Source organism: Bos taurus, chromosome 21 (genome assembly GCF_002263795.3).
Source record: "Bos taurus isolate L1 Dominette 01449 registration number 42190680 breed Hereford chromosome 21, ARS-UCD2.0, whole genome shotgun sequence".
NCBI classification, from domain to species: domain Eukaryota; kingdom Metazoa; phylum Chordata; class Mammalia; order Artiodactyla; family Bovidae; genus Bos; species Bos taurus.
In genome coordinates this window covers 8258402-8278599 of record NC_037348.1, presented here as the reverse complement: position 1 = coordinate 8278599, position 20198 = coordinate 8258402, and the positions used below count along the sequence as shown (strand labels likewise).

The following is a 20198-nucleotide window of genomic DNA, read 5'->3' as shown; positions in this document are numbered from 1 at the left end:
TGACAGAATTCCAGCTGAGCTATTTAAAATCCTAAAAGATGATGCTGTTAAAGTACTGTGTTCAATATGTTGGCAGATTTGGAAAACTCAGCAGTGACGACAGGACTGGAAAAGGTCAGTTTTCATTCCAATCCCAAAGAAGAGCAATGCCAAAGAATGCTCAAAGCACCATATGATTGCATTCATTTCACATGCTAACAAGATTATACTCAAAACCCTTCAAGCTAGGCTTTAGCAGTACATGAACCAATATATCGGAGAAGGCAATGGCACCCCACTCCAGTACTTTTGCCTAGAAAATCCCATGGATGGAGGAGCCTGGTAGGCTGCAGTCCATGGGGTTGCGAAGAGTCAGACACGACTGAGCAACTTCACTTTCACTTTTCACTTTCATGCATTGGAGAAGGAAATGGCAACCCACTCCAGTGTTCTTGCCTGGAGAATCCCAGGGATGGGGGAGCCTGGTGGGCTGCCGTCTATGGGGTCGCACAGAGTCAGACACGACTGAAGCGACTTAGCAGCAGCAGAACCAATATATAAGCTCGGTTTTGAAGAGGCAAGGGAACCAGAGATCAAATTGCCAACATGTTCTGGATCATAGAGAAAGCAAAGGAGTTCAGAAAAATATCTACTTTGGCTTCACTGACTACCCTAAAGCCTTTACCTGTCTCTTGAGAAACCTGTATGCGGGTCAAGAAGCAACAGTTAGAACCGGACATGGAACAACAGACTGCTTCCCACTGAGAAAAGGAGTATGGCAAGGCTGTATACTGTCACCTTTCTCCTTTAACTTTTATACAGAGTACATCACGCGAAATGCTGGACTGCATAAATCACAAACTGGAGTCAAGATTGACGGGAGAAATATTAACAAACTCAGATATGCAGATGATACCACTCTAATGGCAGAAAGTGAAGAGGAACTTAAGAGCCTCTTCATGAGGGTGAGAGAGAGGCAAAAGGCTGGCTTGAAACTTAATATTAAAAAACTAAGATCATGACATCCAGTCCCATCACTTCATGGCAAACAGAAGGGGAAAAAGCAGAAGCAGTGACAGATTTTATTTTCTTGGGCTCCAAAATCACTGTGGGCAGTAACTGCAGCCATGAAATTAAAACATGCTTCCTCCTCAGAAGGAAAGCTATGACCAACCTAGACAGCATATTAAAAAGCAGAGACATCACTTTGCCTACCAAGGTCCGTCTAGTCAAAGTTATGGTTTTTCCAGTGGTCATGTATGGATGTGAGAGTTGGACCACAAAGAAGGCTGAGTGCCAAGAATTGATGCTTTCAAACTGTGGTGCCGGAGAAGACTTTTGAGAGTCCCTTGTACAGCAAGGAGATCCAACCAGTCAATCCTAACGGAAATCAAGCCTCAATATTCATTGGAAGGACTGATTTTGCAGCAGAAGCTCCAATACTTTGACCTGATGTGAAGAGCCAACTCACTGGAAAAGCCCCTGATGCTGGGAAAGACTGAAAGCAGAAGGATAAGGGGGTGTCAGAGGATGAGATGGTTGGCTAGCATCACCCACTCAGTGGTCATGAATTTTAGCAAACTCTGGGAGATAGTGGAGGACAGAGGCGCTGGGGTGCGGCAGTCCATGCGGTCGCACGACTCAGCAACTGGAAAACAACCACCACTTCTGGGTAGGGTAGAAACACGGCAGGATTTGACTTCCTTAAAGGCAAGGGCACCTGTTCTCCTGCAGAGCCTCGGGCTCCCCTATTGCACGGCTCTGCCCTGCAGGCTCCGCAAAGCTGCCTCCTGGAGCTCAGGCCCCTAACGTGGGTGTGGGATCACCCACCCTGCCCTGGGCTTCTCCAGGGGATCACCACCAGATGTGACAGCATCCAAAGTCTCTGGACATTCTTGCCATCTCTTCAGGCTTTCGTGATTAGGAGGGTGGGGGGCAGGACAACTGCCTCAACGCTGCGAGGTCAGGAGCCCAGACCTTGAGTTCAGGGAGCTGACAACCAGGGTGAACAGCCACAGTGGACCTTCACTTCCCGGCTGCTCCTTCAGCATGGTAACAGAAAATCCTGGGGGCCGGACAAGGCCGTGGTCAGCCACTGCCACCCACCTTATCAGCCACGCCCCAAATACTCCTCCTCCAGCTCCTTCCTTCCTGCACTCCCTTCCTTTCTCAATAAGCTGTTTTTAAGAAGAGAGCTTAATGGAATTTCTCCCTGTTTCTCCCAATGCGGATGGAATGGTGCATGGAAAGCGAAGGGAACAATTCCCTTTGCAGGGTGCACACCATCCGCTGCAGATGCTACAGTGTTCACTCAACATTTTTCATTCCCTCCCTTTCACAGCAGCATGAAAGCACTCACTCTGTGAGCAACCCAGGAAGCAGGCAGGCCTCTTTCAACCTAGAGGAGGGAGGCAGGGTGCATTTTAGTGGGTTGGTGGTTCCAAGTCTCCGCCCCACCCCCCCACCCCCACCCCGACCTCCCGCAAGTCTACCGGGTGAGTAAAGAATTCAGGAAACTTTGGCTTCTCTCTGCACTCCTCGACTCACAAAAGCTAAACGATTTTTCCTTTAAAAAGGAAGAAAGAGATTTGCGCTCTCTCAAGAGTAAGTCTAACCCATTGTCTGTCGTATTGCTCACTGCAATTCCAGAGCTGGGGGGCGGGGCCGTGGCAAACTAGTTTCATATCGAAAATCAAGAGAGACAGGCATGAGCAGTCTGCATGGCTCTTTCTTTCCCTTGCAAAGTGCCGACTTCCCAGCTGCGATTAGAGATGCCGGCTGGGGCTGGGCTTCCTCCGCGGACTCTGCAGGAGGCAGGCTGGGTGCCCTGCCGGCGACATACGCTGAGAGCTGCGGACCGCCTGGGCCAAGCGGGCTTTGGTTTGTGCAAGGCTGCCATCGTGTGGCCGCTTCGGGTATTTCCCTGGGAAAACGGCCCACGCTCCGCAAGTCTAGGAACGCTGTTCTCTGCCACCGGTCAGAAGGAGGGCTCAAGATGAATAAGAGGAAAATCAAGTTCTAAGCTTCCCGTCCAGGTCTGAATCTTCTTCAGAGCATCTCATGGGCCCTTCCACGGAACTCAACTACAGGCATGTAGTGATTTCTCCTGGAAACAAGGAAGGACTTTGTTATCAATCAGGACAGACAGAAGGTCCAAGGGATAAGGCATCCATAAGACTGCCTGGTCTTGCCAGATCATCTTCCAAGATGCCCTCAGTCTCAAAGATGGAAACAGCCCTATGAGTCCCAGGAACCCACTTTGTGTAGGGACCAGGCCGGCACAGAACAAGTGCTCAGTTAAAAGTGGTTTCGAGTGTTTCACAGACATCTCCTCCACGCAGAACTCTCAGCTTGCTGCCCAACTAAACAACCCTGAGACTGACCACCTGCAGATACCCAGGGCTGGAGGGCTAAGGGCGCTGTTAGTTTGCACAGGGTTTCTCAACCTAGGATGATATTTCAAGCCACATAATTCCTGGGGCTCTGGGGGCTGTCCTCACGTTGCAGCATACCTGGTTTCCACCTACTAGTAGCCCTCCTCACCCAATGGTGACAACCAGAAATGCCTCCAGATGGGGCCAGTTGTCCCCCGGAGTCAAGTCAGCACCAGCTGAGAACCACTGTCGAGGGTCTTCTAGGGTCTTATTGCTGCTGTTAACAATTACCACACATTTATTGTCCCCAAACTGCACAGATTGATTATCATGCAGTCCCGGTGGTCAGAAGTCCAAATGGGTCTCCTTGGGCTAAAATCAAGGCATCAGCAGGGCTGTGTCCCTTCTTCAGGCTCTAAGGAAGAATCCATATCCTTGCTTCTCTCAGACCCTAGGAGCCGCCTGCATTCCTTGGCTCATGGCCCCTCCCTCCAAATTAAAACTCTGCGAGGTTGGTGGAGTTTTTCTCACACTACATCCATGTCCAGCAATGTCTTTTGTAGTCAGCTCTGCCTCTGTCTCCCTCTTTAAGGACCATGTGATGACAGTGGGCCCATCTGGATAACCCACGACCATCTCCCCCTTTTGAGATTACTAACCGCATCGGCAAAGCCCCTTTTACCACCTAAGGGAACATAGCCACAGGGTCTGAAGAGCCTGACGTGGGCACTGGGGCAGGCTGGGGGGATGGTTACTCAACCTGCACCAGCGAATACAAATGTAATTGGCTCCAGCAGAGCTGAGAGCACAGGTCAGCAACACAGCCAGAGGGTGATGGGCCATGCCCTCGCTGAGGACAGCAGCGCCCGCGTCCCAAAGCCCTGGGTGACCCAAACAAGTCTCACCTGCAAACTGAGCTGCTAGTTTTTCACAGACCCTGACTTTCCCCGTGAGGGTCCTCTGATACCCAGAAGGCAACCCACCAGAGGGAGGGGAAACAACGCCATGCCCTCCTGTGTCACAAATCCTGGCTACCAGCCACCCCCAAGGGAAGTCATTTCTAATGGTGGGACTTCAAGCTGCGTGTCAGGCCTGGGAGAGAGAAATGGCCCCACGGCCCTCTGTGGCCCGTGCCCCACACGAGGCTCAGAAATGACAATGGTCAGCCTGGAGCCTGCCCTGCCTGAGGGGCTCAATGTGGGAACAGTGTGGGGACCGTAGCTCTCACTGGGGAGACGAGACCTGAGCTCGGCTCTGTGCTGAATACAAGGATACAAGGTCTAAGTGAAGGAAACCAAAAAGTTAATTGGCTCTGAAGGATGGTATGGGGAGGGAGGTGGGAGGGGGGTTCAGGATGGGGAACACGTGTACACCCGTGGTGGATTTATGTTGATGTGTGGCAAAACCAATACAATATTGTAAGTAATTAGCCTCCATTTAAAATAAATAAATTTAATTAAAAAAAAAAGTTCAGTTAGGCAGGGACAGGAAGGGGCTGATAGAAACTCTCTAATAGATTAGGGGGCTCCAGAGTAGAAAGGAGAGGCTTCCCCAATGGCTCAGCAGATAAAGAATCTGCCTGCAATGCAGGAGACAAAGGAGACCTGGGTTCTATCCCTGGGTCGGGAAGATCCCCTGAAGGAGGAAATGGCCACCCACTCCAGGATTCTTGCCTGGAGAATCCCACGGACAGGGTTCCAAAGAGTCAGACATAACTGAGAGACTAAAGAGAAGCTGAGAGCGGGTAGAAAGGAGATGTGCCCCACCCCAGACAGGAGTTCCCAGAGGGCCCCCCGTGAGCTCCAGACCGCAGGAGAGAGCCACACGGGTTCACCAGGGCCCGCCCCTCACAAAGCCACCTTGGCCTGGATGGAAACAAATGATTCTCCTGCGGCCAGAGTAGTGAGGATGCAGGCTGAGGGGGCCTGTGGCCCCCGGCGCCGCCTCCCTGTGGCACCAGGGGAAGCGTCAGCGGACGGCAGCAGGACCACGCAGCAGGAGACCAGGTGGATGGGAGCTCCAGAGAGCCGTGCTGCCCCCCTGGGTGGCCACCTGAGCCAGAGAGCCAGAGAGGCATGCCTGTGGGCTGGCACCGTGTGGGTGGCAAGAGCCAGGCCCACGGCCTGAGTCTCCTCCTCACTGAAGCCCCTGTCTGCTCTGCACAAGATCCCGGGAGGAACGTGACATAGAGGAACATCCTTTCAACATCTTCTAATGTAGCTTACATGGATTTCGTTATATGGGTTTTCATACTTATTTTATAAATGCATCATGTGTAGTTGGTTATGTGTGTGTGTGTGTGCGTGCATGCACGCTCAGTCACTCAGTCCTGTTTGAAATAGTTACTGTACTCTACACAGTGGTTGTTAAGTCAGTAAGTCGTATCTGCCTCTCTCTGACCCTGTGGACTGTAGACCACCAGGATCCTCTGTCCGTGGGACTTGCCAGGTAAGAACCCTGGAGGGGGTTGCCATCACTTCCTCTTCCAGGGGATCTTCCTGATGCAGGGATTGAACCTGCAGCTCCTGCCATGGCAGGTGGATTCTTTACTACTGGGCCAGCTGGGAAGCCCATATATAACCCTGTAAGCCCCCTACATATGAATGGGTTCCATTCCAATAGCGTGTTCCAAAATCCAGTTTGTTCGTAAGTCCCACATGGTTAGCCTAGGTACCCAACTAACAAAATCAACTATAGTGTATGGTACTGCAATAGCTTTATAACACTTTTCACACACACACACACACACACACACACACACAGAAAACATTTTTAAGCTTACAGTACAGGACCTATAAAAGTACAGGAGTCAGTACAGCAGCTTGCACAGAGTGGCATCCAGTGAACAGGCCGGCAGAGGTACTGACGGAGCAGGCGGGGTGGCGGGAGACGGGAGAGCTGAAGGGCCGTCAGCAACAGGAGACGGAGGCCCAGCTGAGTGTCACTCCTGCCCGTGCTGATGGCACGGGTTCTGGCTCCTCGCTGGACTCAATTCCATCCACCCTCTTGAAAAACAATCCAGTGGTGTCTGGGCAGTGGCTCTTCTGTCCTCATCACAGATGACGCGGGAGCCCTGGGCTGCGTGCTGAGTGGCTGCTGCAGCCTCCACGGAGCGGCGCACATTCGGGTCCTGCGCCTCAAAGCCAACGGTGCCTCCTCCAATGAAGACAGCCCCCTGCCCTCTCCTCATCTCTGAAGTTCTTCGGTTGCTTCTCCTTCCTCTTGTCTCTGTGCCTCCTCTGGGCCTCCAATTCTATCAGGTCTTCGTTAGCAGGCACCTTGTGCTGTCCGGCAGTTTCCGGGGCTGTCGCGGGGTGCTCCTTAGCAGCACCGGCTACGTCTCTGCTGCTCCCACGCTTGCCTCCCGACGTCCTGGGCTTGCAGTAAAAGTGCTGTGCTGCTGGAGTCTACACAGCGCTGTACGGGAAGGGACACAGCACAGCCGGTGGGAGAAATGCGCGTGCGTGGTGATGGATGCCAGACACATGAATTAACGAACACGATTGGCCATGCGAACACATGTTCGCTACAAAACTTGAAGGTTTGTAAGGAGGGGACTTAGTGCTTACACACACGTACATATCTGTATGTATATATTGATAGATATGTCTGTCTATATATACATAAACATACACACACACACACACACACACATATATATATATATATATGATCATGTTGATGTTATCTGCTTCTCTTGGTCATAAGAGAACCCAGCAAACATTCCCCAAATCAAAGCCCCCTGATTTGCAAGTGGAGCGCAGAGAAGGAATGATGATGATCAACTGAGCCAACCCCTTCAACTCGAGCTGCACCAGGACAAATCTTCCAGAGTGCCTGGCCCCACAGGATTTGAACAGATCCCAACCACCCATGGACACACAAGGACCCAAAGTTCCATCTGCTCAGAGTCTGCCCTGTACAGCAACCAAGAGCTGCCTCAGGCTATGGACAGCCAAGGCCAAGAGAGCCCACAAGATTTGCAGCCTGCCCACATGCTGTCAAGAGCCTGTTCGGGAAACCAGAAGGGAAGTAGTCTTATTCGGGCTTCAGAGACAAGAGAGAGAGCAGGCCTCTGACCTTGCTTTGACCTGCCTGGACACCGCCCTGACTTCATGCCTGCCCACAACAAGCACACCAGTTGATCCCAGTAAGCTGAGAGGCACTATCGATAAGAGAGGGAGTGAGACTTGGAATTCTCCTGAGCACTGAGGGTCTGGCCAATCCCCTGGGGGTCTGGAAAATCTCATCACTCACAAGCATTGTAAAAAAAAAAAAAAGTTAAAGTGGAACAAGAGCTGCAGTTTTGCTCACAAACTGAAGATGATATCAGTTTGGGGCCAAGGATTATAAGCAGGAACCCCAAAACTGCAGTGTGAAGGCTTGCCCCTGGGCTGGACACACTGCCTAGGACCTTCCCCCACTAGGGACTCCAGACCGCTGTCACACGAGACTTCCCAGCACTGCCGGAATCCTGATGCCAGTCAGCCCAGCTCAGCGACGTACGTGCTCTTACTCTCCTCCACTGTTTCTACCTCTCTTTTCTTTTAATGATGGTAGAGTGAAAGTAACTTAGACAATTCTCTATTAAATATTGAAATTGCTTATTTGTGCATAACGAGTGGTTTCCTGTGTTAACAACTCCTTCGAACCTGAAACAAAAGTAAAAACTCCCAGCACAACGGGGTACCTGGTGCAGAGACTGCCTTCTAGCAAGTCTGAAGGTGACTTTTGCTTGGTAGAAAGGGGGGCTCCATCAGATAAGCCAGTAAGTATTAACACACGCTCATGGCAGCCTTTCTACTGTGGTGGCCATTTACAGGGTTTCTCTGACAGGAAAAGAAACTACTCTTTCTGATTGTCTCCTTCGATGCTGACAGTGACAGAGACCCCGCTCCTCACTGTCTGGCTGGGCGCTGGGCCTGTGGGCCTCACGTGACCGTGTCCATGTGTCCCGGCTCCCCTTCCCCGGCATGGCTGTGGCGATATTCTGTGCCCTGTGAGGGGTGAGAGACACAGAGGCAGAGACAGGGAAGCGGCTGCAGGATGTCACTGCTTCTCGACGTGGAAATTCAGCGCCCCCTCCAGAACTTCCAGCTGCTGACCATCTTCTCCTCAGAAAGAGAACTAAATCAAAATCAGAAATTTTACATTCTTTCTCATGGAAAACAGGGATTCTAGAAACCATCTGACAATATGTTGGCCTCCCACCCAGCCTGCTGGATTCATTCATCCCTCATCCCAAAGGGCTTGTTCCCAAAGACCTTCTGGAACAAGATGCCCAATGCCGAGGTGGCTGAAAACGAAAGTCCAGCTGAGGTCCAGTGTGCAGCAACAAGTGTCACGACCACGGCTGGACCCTGCACCCCCGAGGTGAGCTTCCGCGGGACCCTGGGTCCCCAGCACGCTCCTCCCCCCTTGCATCTGGTCTTCCTCGCTGAGTATGCTGCTAAGGTTCATCTGTAGTATGCATTACCACTCCATCCCTTTTTATAGCTGAAGAATATTCCACCGCATGGATATACCACGTCTTGTCTATCCCTCTACCAAGTGAGGGATTTTGAATTGATTTCCAATTTTTATTATTATCAGCAATGCTGCTATGAACATGTGTGTACAAGTTTTTGTGTGGACAGTTGCCTTCAGCTCCCTTGGGTATATACCAAGAGTGGGATTTCTGGATCTCACGGTGTGAGTCTGGGATCTCAGGACAGCTTTCTTCCAAGTAATGGCTCCTCTGCGGATTTTTCTATATTCATTGTAGAGTCAAATAACTTTCTCCCCAATATCTGCCATTAGACGGGAATAAAAGGACACATGTTTATAAAACACAACCATTAGTACTGCCACACCAAAAGTAACCCAAGGAAAAACAGACAACTGGACTTCATCAAAATTCGACATGCTGTGCTTCAAATGACACCACCAAGAAAGTGAAAAGACAGCCACAGAATGAGCAAAAATATTTGTAAATGATATGTGTGATAAAACAATTGTATCCAGACTTACATTCTTCAGCTATAAAAAGAAATGAAGTGATGCACGCTACAACATGAGCGAACCTTAAAAATTATGCTTAAATAACAGGTGCAAATGACCACACATTGTATGAGCCCACGTGTACAGAGTGTCCACACGGCAACTCTACAGTGAGAGGGTAGGTTCATGGTTGTCTTGGGCTGGGCAGGGGTGGAAAGGGAGAGACTGCTCACAGGTACAGGGTTTCTTTTTGAGGAATTGGTTGCGATGATGGGTGCACCACTCTGTAAACATACTGAAACATGGCAGTATATGCTTTAAATGAAATAAAGTTTATGGACTGTAAATTAGATCTCTATGAGCTGTTATATAATAACATGCAAGAACATGGAGAACTAAATAATATATTTTAAATGGTGGTTTAATAAAACAACACCCCATGCACACCGCCTCACTGATACTCGTGCACGCCTGTCACATGGAAGGATTCCTGCACACAGCCCCTCACCAACAGGGCCATGCACTTCCAGGGAGCGGCTGCTCTGAGCCCATCACGGGTCCCTCTCATGCAGTTCATTTGTATGTCTTCAACTGAATTAACAGATGGGTTTTCCTTCCTTGGGAGGATTCCTTTATTGAGTAGTAACTTTATCAAACCCCTGAGCCACTTTGATCAGTTAATTTCCAGGTAAACACAAAGCACCGATGATTGATCTCAAACAGTGCAATGTTCACAGCTCACATCGACGCGTGTGGGAGGGTCCATCCGCCGTCACTCACAGCAGCCCCTCGGCTGCACACCCGAGACCCCTGGATGGCTGTGCCTCCTTCCAGAGACCCCACATGCCCTGTGGGTGGCTTCTGGCATCTCCGCATGGAGCCCTAAGCTCTGCTTCTACGCAGCTGGCCTCCTCTCTCTTCCCAATGGTATAAAAGAGACATGCGCACTGGAGACTCCAGGAAGGATGCTTTCAGAGAACGGTTTCCTTAGGTCCAGGGACCATGCCCCACTTCTCTGTAAGATGCAGGGTTGGCCCTGAGCACACACACTGAATGTGTGCTGTACAACAGTGCCAGAGTCCAGCTCCAGCAGCCAGAGAATCAGCCTGAAGGGATGAGCCGTGTCGGCAAAGAATGATATAGCCTCTGACTCAAGGTGCGGGACTACATGTTTATTTCAAGCTTCAGGTTTTCTTTTATACTTTGACAAAAGCATTAGTTCAGAGGTTTGACATTTTCAGTTCCCCCCGACCCAGATTTATTGTCTCCAGAAATCATTGTTGCCCTTCAAACAGAGTTCCTGTTTCAGTGATTCTCTCAGAATCCGCTTTACTATCTATTATCTACTTCCTCTTATGCATCCTATACTTAACTTGTGATTACATTGTAACTCATGCCACATTCCTCAGTTTATTTCTTATCTTTCTAAATCCTGTTTGCCCCTAGCATCCTAAGCTCACTATCTCCTAAAAAGTCTTCTAGCTATTCTTAATTATTCCTAAACCCTAAGCTCAGCAAACTTCCTTTGCCATAAACATTCCCCTCACAAACAGGTCTCGGATAACAGTCCTTCCCATGGCCTCAAGCTGCGGCCTATGTGCTCATCCTGGAACGTTCTTTGTAAAGATCCTTGAACAAATGTCAATGGTTAACTTTATGGATTATTCTCTGGGCACAACTACAGAAGGCTTTGTGCTTTCTCATGCTTCCCTCAAGAACAGTGAGCACCTTAACATTCTTTCCAGCCAACTCAACCAAAGAAAGGAAAGAACAAGTCAGAATCACAAGACCTAACTCCTTCATCCCGGGACTGTGCCTGCGGGATGAGGAGAAGGGGTTGGGGCCGTGCCTCCATTTTGTCAGTAATGTCTAACACGGCTCCTGACACAACAGGACGGATGGACCATGGGTGGATGGATGGACAGACATGAAGAGATGGCGGGTGGACAGGCAGGAGGGTGGCGGGGTCAATGGGCGGGTGAGCAGATGAGTGGAGAAATTGAGGGAGAGAGCAAGAGGGCCAGGGAGATGGATGGGAGGGTGCAGGGATGAACAGACGGACGGACAGACACATGAGTGAGTAATAAGTACCACATCCCACCCCACACATCCTCAGATCACTCAGGAAGCAGCAGGTCGGAATCTCGCCAGCACTCAGCACCAGGGGTCTCCTTCCCAACGTCAGGCTCCAGGATGAGCTTCCCTGTGTCCCTAAAAAACCGAAACTGTCCCTCTGCCCACCTCTTGAGGGTCCAGCAACAGAGGAACAGAAGGAAAGTGTCACCCCTCCCTCCCGAGGAGACCTGTGACCATCCACTCCCCCTGCCCCAGTTACAGAGGTCCAGCTCTGCCCTGATACTGCGGACAGGAGGGACAACTCAACCCACCCTGGGCTGACCCTAGTGGAGGCTCAGGGAGGCCCAGCAGAGACCAGGGCGTGGAGGCCACGGTTAGGGGGGATGCCTGAGCTGAGAGCAGACATGTGTGCAGGAGGGAGCCTGACTGATGTGTGTGCATGCATGTGTGTGCGTGTGTGTGTGTGCAGGAAGGAGCCTGACTGATGTGCGTGTGTATATGTGTGTGTATCTGTGTGCAGGAAGGAGTGGTGAGAGAGGGGAAGCATAGACCCTTGGCAGACCCTAAATAAAACCCTTGTGCGTCTGAAGATGGGAGGCCCTGGAGATAGAAGGAGGGGAGGGCAAGCACAGAGATGACGCAGGCCGGTGGGCTTCTGTGACGGCCCCGGGTGCTGCAAAGACGGTCTTAAGCCAAGGGGGTGGGGGTCACCAGTGATATGATCAGACGGACACGCCCCCAGAAGTCAGGGCAGCACTCAGCTCACCCACCCCAAGACAGCTGACTGGCCTGCCCTGGAAAGAATTCTACTGACCCCGGGTGAGGCCAGGCCAACGCATGGAAAGTCCACCCCACACTCAGAAGACAGGCTCTGGGGCCTCATGGGGCTGCTGGACTGCGCCACAACCTGTGAACCACCAGCAGCATGGCCAGGGCAAGCTCGCCTGTCCTCCCTGGGGTCCAGGGGCGGGATCCCCAACAGCACCTGGGAACTGCCCTGAGCAGGGTTGGGCAGGTATGCAGAGAGGGGAGCCTGCTGTCCCAAGCGGGCCAGGCCGGCACCTTGATGGTCACCTTCCTTAGCACAAGCCTGACCACTGCAGGCACTGTCACTCCAGAAGGGCCACTGGCCCAAAAATCCCCAGGAACTTCCCCTGCAAAGCAGAAGCAGGCTGCCTGGAGCCTGCCCTGAGCACCTCCCGCACAGGCCAGACCGGGGCTGGAGGTCCAGGTGCACCAGGCGGCCTGGGCCTGATCTTGGAGAGCGGCCAGTGGGGCTGAATCTTCTCTAGAAAGAAAAGCATCTCCTCAGAAAGCTCTCTGGTGTCCGGTGTCTCGCCATTACAGCAGGGCTGTGGTGGGCGAACCCCCAGGGGATTGCTGCAGTGCTTCCTGGTGCTAAGGCAAGAGGGTCCGGTCACAGGGGCCTGGGGCAGTCTTCACCAACTCATCCTGAGCTAGAGAAACCCCATTAGGCTTAACGAACAGGCTTCTGAAGCTCAAGCAGGAATATAGTCACTTGTCCCCAACAGGACTTTGGTATTCACTGCAGCGCTTCTCAGACTTGGCATCACCTGAGCTCACACATCAAGCCTGGTGTAGGGAGGTCTGTGTGGTCGTTTGTCCCTCAAAGGACAGCACAGCAGAGACATGGGGCAGTGCCCCGTGACAGGAGGCTAGAGGGACAGCAGCGCTCCAACCCTGAGGGCAGGGCCAGCCTCCCCAGGGTCAGCTCAGCCTGCAGGGGTCAGAGGCAGGGCCGATCTCCCAGGGGTCAGAGGCAGGGGCCAGCCTCCCGGGGGTCAGGGATGGGGCCGGCCTCCCCAGGGTCAGCTCGGCCTGCGGGGGTCAGAGGCAGGGCCGATCTCCCGGGGTTCAGAGGCAGGGGCCAGCCTCCCGGGGGTCAGGGACGGGGCCGGCCTCCCCAGGGTCAGCTCAGCCTGCGGGGGTCAGAGGCAGGGTCAATCTCCCGGGGGTGAGGGGTGGGGCCAGCCTCCCCAGGGTCAGCTCAGCCTGCGGGGGTCAGAGGCAGGGCTGATCTCCCAGGGTTCAGAGCAGGGGGCCAGCCTCTTGGGGGTCAGGGACGGGGCTGGCCTCCCCAGGGTCAGCTCAGCCTGCGGGGGTCAGGGGCGGGGCTGCATGCTGGCCCCCCGGGCAGCCCAGCACCTGCCACTGTCCGCCCCTCCTGCCCCGCCCAGCAGGCTCGCGCAAGCCACCCCGCTGCTGCCTTCACTGCGTGGTCACCATCGGTCTGCTCCCGGTCTCTGCTGATCCTCTCCTAAAACCAGAAGAGAAGCAACAGAGCGTCTCAGTTAATGCTGAAAGCCCTATTGGGGTCCTGGCCTGGCAGCGCCTGCACTGCAAACTCAGAGTGGGCAAGCCAGGTTCAAACACCAGGCCAGCCACTGGGTGGGCCGTCTTATGTTTTGTATGTAAGATGCTCCGTGTGCAGATTTACTGATGGGAATGTATTTACTGGTAGGGCATGAAGTCTTGGCCAGGGGAGATCAAAGAAAGAACGAGGCTAAGGAAATTCTATTTCAAAATTTGGAAAATGCAGATGTCCCCAGACATGAATGCCCATGGGCATGTCCGGGGCACCCTGAACACCTCCTGCTTTCTCTAATGGTCTTCAAGGTTGAAAAGGAGAGGCAGAGATCAGCGAAGAGGCACAGCACACACTCGGCTCAGTAGCCTGAGAGGGTCCTAAGCCAGCCCATCTTTCCACTGCAACTCAAGGAACATGAAGGCCCTTCTCTGCCAGAGGACAAGAATTGATGTCAGACACCAGGCAGATTTCCCAAGACAATCCAGCAGTTTCTGGGATATTTTCTGCCTTTGATGTTGAGTCTTCTATCCCAGAACCACCTACTTTGCAAGATAAGCAGCACTCCCCACAACATGCAATTGTCAGTTTTGGAGTTTAACATTGTTATCACTTCTCCAGGGATTCAAGAGCAGAGGCCCTTCTATGCCAGCGAATGGATGTCAGTGCAATCACCTTATGAGGACAAGTGTCTGGCGTGGCCTCAGGAAAATGCTCATGGAATCATATCTCTCCAAAATCTTACAAAATACTGAGTGGCAGCAGGCCACCAAGAAATATCCAGAAGCCCAACCTTGCCCACGGTTCTATCTACCATCACTCTGGACCATCTCATAACCTCATGCCCTATTTCATTTTCTAGCATCTGGACTCAGCAGTAAAGAACCCGCCTGCAATGTAGCAGACACAGGAGATGAGGGTTCGATCCCTGGGTTGGGAAGATCCCCTGGAGGAGGGCAGGGCAACCACTCCAGTATTCTTGTCTGGAGAATCCCATGGACAGAGGAGCCTGGCGGGCTGCAGTCCACAGGGTCACAAAGAGTCAGACACGACTGAAGTGACCGAGCAGGAGCATGTGGACTGGAGGAGCAGGGGAGGAAAGAAAAACACATTTGTTCTGCCTGAAAGACACTGGTCCATCGCAGAATTTGAAATTCAGATTTTTCCATATTTATTTAACAATGTAAAGTTACAGCTGATTCCCATGTGTTTTCTGTTTAGTCTTGGCTTCGTTGGAGCTTGTCAAGCTTAGAGAAGAGGGCCACGAAAACTCTGATTGCAATGGTGTTTCCATCCACCACAGCTCAGAGATTCTGAGCATAAATCAAGGGCCCACTGCTGCAGAGGAGCCCAGAGCAGAGGTGTTCAGGAGGCTGTGCGAGCACGGCCCCAGGACCAGCCCTAGAATGACACCCATTTGTTACCGTGCCTTGTGGTCTTCTCCGTTATGGGAGAGCCCGGGTCCATCATCCTGAGAAGTCTGCCCACGAGTAGCCACGGCCTCCTTGGAATGTCCTGGGTGAGCTGCCCTCCCCAAGCAAGAGAGTGAGGTCAGCAAATGGAGTGACTCTCAAGGGAGCAGACAGACAAACGATTACTAATAGAAGGGGGACCCCTTATGATCATGTAAAGCGTGGTTCCCCACAACCCAGTTCCATCCTTTTTGATCTTCACCCTGACATTTGCTACGTGCCCTCCTAGGACAGGAACACCTGCCAGGTTGTTGGGAGAGCACCTCTACTCAAGCATTTCTGAGCTGGAATTTAGATCTATTCTCCCAGCTGTTCAGGCATTATTTGGAGTCATATTTCCCCTTCTATTCCTCAGCCCTCCCCTTTGCGCATTGGAATTCCTACTCACAAGAGAGACATGCTAATTTAGCCTCCCTCTGCATCCTACCAAACAAGCACCAACTTGGAAGGGGGTAACTTTCTTATCCTACTGTATAACCTCCCAACACCTCAAAATCCATATGTGAAGGTGTGGTGGGGGGTTCAGATACCTTAGGCAAAGAATGGGCAGTTTTCTATTTGAGCTGAAAAGACAAATCGCATTTTTCAAATAAAGAATACATGTACTACATTTTACCTATATAAATAAATATGTACAGTTTCATTTCCAGACATCATAAATGACCAAAATTTGGTTTGGGAAATTTTAATTATAAGCATTTAAAAACACCAGCCCTCATTAGCTCTCTGTGATATGTAAGGATTTTATACAACACAGTACTAATTGCCCATGTACTTTCCTTCACAAAAACCAGCCTTGCTCACTACTGTATCCTGATCACCTGGACAGTAAGAAATGTTGAGAAATGCTCCGTTAACAGTGATCAGCTGGATGAGGGAATGAAGTAGATCATTCATCACACATCTTCTTCCTTTCCTGGTGTGTGAACCTTTGTTTTTCACGTGTTATGGACACGTGCGTGTGTGTGCTAAGTCGCTTCAGTCATGTCTGACTTTTTGCAATCCCATGGACTGTAGCCCTCCAGGCTCCTCTGTCCATGGATTCTCCAGGCAAGAACACTGCAGTGGGTTGCCATTTCCTTCTCCAGTGTTATGGGTGAAAGTATGCCAATAGGTTTCAAACTTTCACTTGCATTTTATTCCTAGGCAATGAAAGTGCAATACTTTTTTATTATTATTCATGAATGCACTAATTTGGACCCACAAGGATGAGAAACAGAAACAGCCACACAGGGCGAAGGCAGAAGCCTACCCATTACCGTCTGGGGCTGCAGACGATAACAGTGGCCGCTAGAGGGAGCCACACAACCTTTCAAAGAGCAGCGATAGCCCAAAAAGCCCTTCCAATGCGGCGGTTCTGCCCTTTGTTCCTCTCAGCATAGCTCTCCCCCATAAACATGCTCCATGTAATGTCGGATGCTCCGGAACAAGCTGGAACAAGTTACAGCTGCAGTCTGCAAAGCATCAGGCTTTTAGAAAAATGCCCCCACCTCCTCAGCGCAAATATTTCACATCTCTTAATGTCCATTCCCTCCAGCTTAAAAATTACATATAAATAGAAAAAAAATAATGTTTTTCCCCTGAGGATGACAATTGAATGTACTAAAAATTCACCTGGAAAAAGAAAGCAAAAATATAACCTAAAAATGAAAAAAAAAATTAATCTGTGTGTAATTACTTCCTGCCTCCAGCAACTTTTTTTTCTTAAAAAAAAAAAAAAAAAAAAACTGTTGATGTGTTCAGTTTCTTCTTCTCCAGGAAAGAAACGTAGGCATGTGTAGGCTTTCAGGGAAGTCACATAAGACAGAATTCTGATCCTATTGGTCAAGTTTCAAAGGCTTCATCTGTAACTGAGTGTAGAAAGAAAAAGTTTCTCACCAACTCCTTCTCTCAAAAGGTCTGCATAACCCTGAAAATATTTTCAGGGCCTTTATAAGCCACAGATGTTATCAACAGTCAGGACCATGCAAACTCTAAAAGCCCCAACACAGCTTCAAAAATAGATTTTAAAACATCTGAAAGGAGCAGAAGTTAATTTCCCACTGGGATGTTGTGGAATGTTGTAAAATGTCTACGCCTTCCTTAGAATGTAAAAAGCCATGGCCCCACCGGGCTTCTTGCTAAAGTTCTATTCCTATGGTCCATGAAACTGTGGGAGACCTCCTAAATAATAGTCAGGAATGAAGGCACAAAAGATAGAAGTTGAAAAGAAGAACAAATAAAGAAAGTGACCCTAAGAATAATTAAAAACTAAAAATAAATGGTCTCATGAGATTTCCAGGGAAGAGAAGTTTCCAGAACCTGCACTGTTTGGGTGCAGTCTTGGTGCTGGTTGGGAAACCCCAGTGGGCTAACATGGGCTGATTTCTGTGAGGAGAGAAACAGACTAAAAATTGAGAAACTCCAAGCATCTGGGCTAATCTGTGACTGCATCTGTGGCCCCCACTCGCCAACCTGGAAAAAACCTGCGTGTCAGCGCTAACTGACAAAATTGTTACAAGATGAAGCTGGTTGGCGGAAAACCTTGGCCAGTGAATTAAAATCCTGACTGCTGGCCCTGGGGGAGACAGGAGGTGTAGGTGAAACTGGGAACTAACCATGATTTACACAGGGAGTGAAAAGACCATAATTTAGAGTTTTTTTAAAAAATTACAGTTTCTGTAATCTAATTATAACCCTAATTATAAGCATGGCCCTTCTTCCTTCAAGGGACTCCAGCATGTTTCTAGAACATTCTCTGTGAAAGTTCATTTCCCGTTTTAAGGAGAGAGTTGGTGCATCTCGGAGTGAGCTACAGTGTCAGGGTTGGCATTGGAATCCTAGCTCGCTTCCCCTGACCAGACCACACCAGCTTACTCAGCTCTCAAAATAACCCCCAGTGGAGTTCTCCTCAGAGGAAACCATCTCCCCAGTTATGCGACAATGTCCTCCCCTGCCAACCCCCTCCAGCCCCTGCTATTTCCGCATTCTGAAGGGCAGCCCCCCACCTTTTTCCCCCCCATTTTCAGCCAAGGAGCTGCAGTGTCCAAGCCGCAGGGCCGGGCCTGCGTGGAGGCTGCAGGCTCATTTGTGAAGCCCCACGGCCGCCTGGCCAAGCGCTCAGGACCAGGTGGGCTTCCCTTCATCTCTGACTGAGCCCCGCAGGGCAAGTCACTTAACCACCTCATTAGAATCGCAGTCACGGCCCTGCTGCGGCCTCCTCCCCAGGTGCCCGGCCACCCCATTAATTCCTGCAAAGACCCATTAAGCCTCCTGGCCCAAAGGCAGCCGAGGAGCAAAACCTATCGCTGTTGTCATCAATGAGCTCCCCGGTGCTCTCCCCGGTCTCCACCTCAGGGGAATCCATCTCCCGGGGGAAGAGAAGGCCTGGCACCCAGCATGCCCATCCCTAACAAGCTGCCCACAGCCGCGGGGCTGGCACAGACGCTGAAGGGGGCTGGGGACCAGGAGGAGCCACGCCTTCACTGCGGCCGGTGAATCTGAACAGTTAGACCCCCCGACACCCCACTGCAGCCCTGAGCCCCAGCTGCCGCTGAGACCCGGCCTGGGGGCATCAGCCTCCCCACCTGAGACCCCCCACCTGGGCACAGACGCCATCCGCCACCAAACCCGCTGCACGCTTGTTGGAGGCGGCAGGTGTGTCCCTAACAGGGCTGTCCACCACCCAGCGCGAGGCAGGCCTCACAGACACAGAACGTGGGCCGCTGCCCGCGTGAGCCCTCCCGGCGGAAGAGGGGCAGAGTCTGCTGCCCCGAGAACCTCTGTGTGCCTCAGAATCTTCACAGATGACGCACTCCGCCTGCGGCAACCGGCGTCTCCAAAGCACCTTCCTGCAGACTTCCCTGATCCTTCCAATCGGAACACGGGGACCCTGACTCCCCGGGGAATCTGATCCGGCTACACTGAGGGAGAGCTAATATTTGAGCAAGAGGGTCTGGAAGGTGTGGCTCCTTCAGGAAGGGAGGCGGCAGCAGGCCAGGATGCCACCACCCGGTGCTCGCTCTCTCCTTTGTCCCTGCAACAGCTACAGAGATGGTCTCCCCGGCAGACTCATCCGAACCGACCCTAGAAGCGATCAGCCCACAGGGCACGGCTCCACCCCACTCACAGTCCAGATGAAGTCTTGACTGTTGAAGCTGAACCTTCAGCCAGATGTTGTCTCGCTGGCCCCAGGCTCCGGGGGGCTCCACCTCCCACAGGCGTCCCCGCTCAGCTGGGTGGGCCGCCAGGAACTTCCTGCAGACTGGGGGGAGGTGCACAGAGCAGTCAGGGGGGCCGCTGACCGTGCCCACCCTCCCCTGTGTCCCCCGCCCGGCCCACCCCCAGCTCTCTGACCCCTCTGTGCCCCTCCCCTGCCTCCCACCTTTACCCACCCCGTCCAGCCTGCTCGGGGGCCACAGTGAAACACCACTCGCCCGGGGGGTGGGGGTGGGGTAGTCTTAAACCACTGACAGTTGTCTTCTCATAGCTCTGGGCTGGAAGTTTGAGATCAAGGCGTCAGCAGGCTTGCCTTCTCCTGAGACCTCCCTTTTTGGCTTGGAGATGGTTCTTCTGACTGTGTCTTCTCCCCATCTCCCTTCTGTACCCACTGGGCCCTATCTCCTCTTCTTACGGGGGCCTCCTCTTACTTGTCCTGTTGGATCATGGCCCCCCTTAGGACCTCATCCAACCTTAATCACCTCCTTATAGCTCCTGGCATCACTGACACAATGCACATGAGTGTGGGCAAACCCCAGGAGACAGTGGAGGACGAGGGAGCCTGGAGTGCTTCAGTCCATGCGGTCACAAAGAGGCGGACACGACTGAGGGACTCCATCTCCACATACAGTCACCCTGGGGGTTAGACTTTGGGGGGGACCCTATTCAGCCCCATAACATCACCCACCCAGTCCCCTCTGCAGACACCGTCCCTGCCTCTGAGCCCCGCAGCCCTCCTCTCCCAGGGACCCTTCCCACTCATCCACAGACGTCCGGACTCCAAACCCCTCAAGG

The 20198-nt window shown here is 51.9% G+C and overlaps 1 protein-coding gene across 1 annotated transcript in view; it reads right to left on the bottom strand.

The window, feature by feature from the left end:
* Positions 1-10483: 10483 nt before the first annotated feature.
* The window catches only part of FAM169B (Protein), a 78576-nt gene continuing 68861 nt past the window's right edge, over positions 10484-20198 (bottom strand). Inside the window, exons 6-8 of the mRNA XM_024982267.2 lie at positions 19315-19449; positions 15159-15258; positions 10484-13686 (exon numbers count right to left, since the gene is read on the bottom strand). Coding sequence (XP_024838035.2) covers positions 13638-13686; positions 15159-15258; positions 19315-19449 — 284 coding nt within the window. The 3' untranslated portion in view covers positions 10484-13637. The remainder of the gene's footprint in view (positions 13687-15158; positions 15259-19314; positions 19450-20198) is intronic.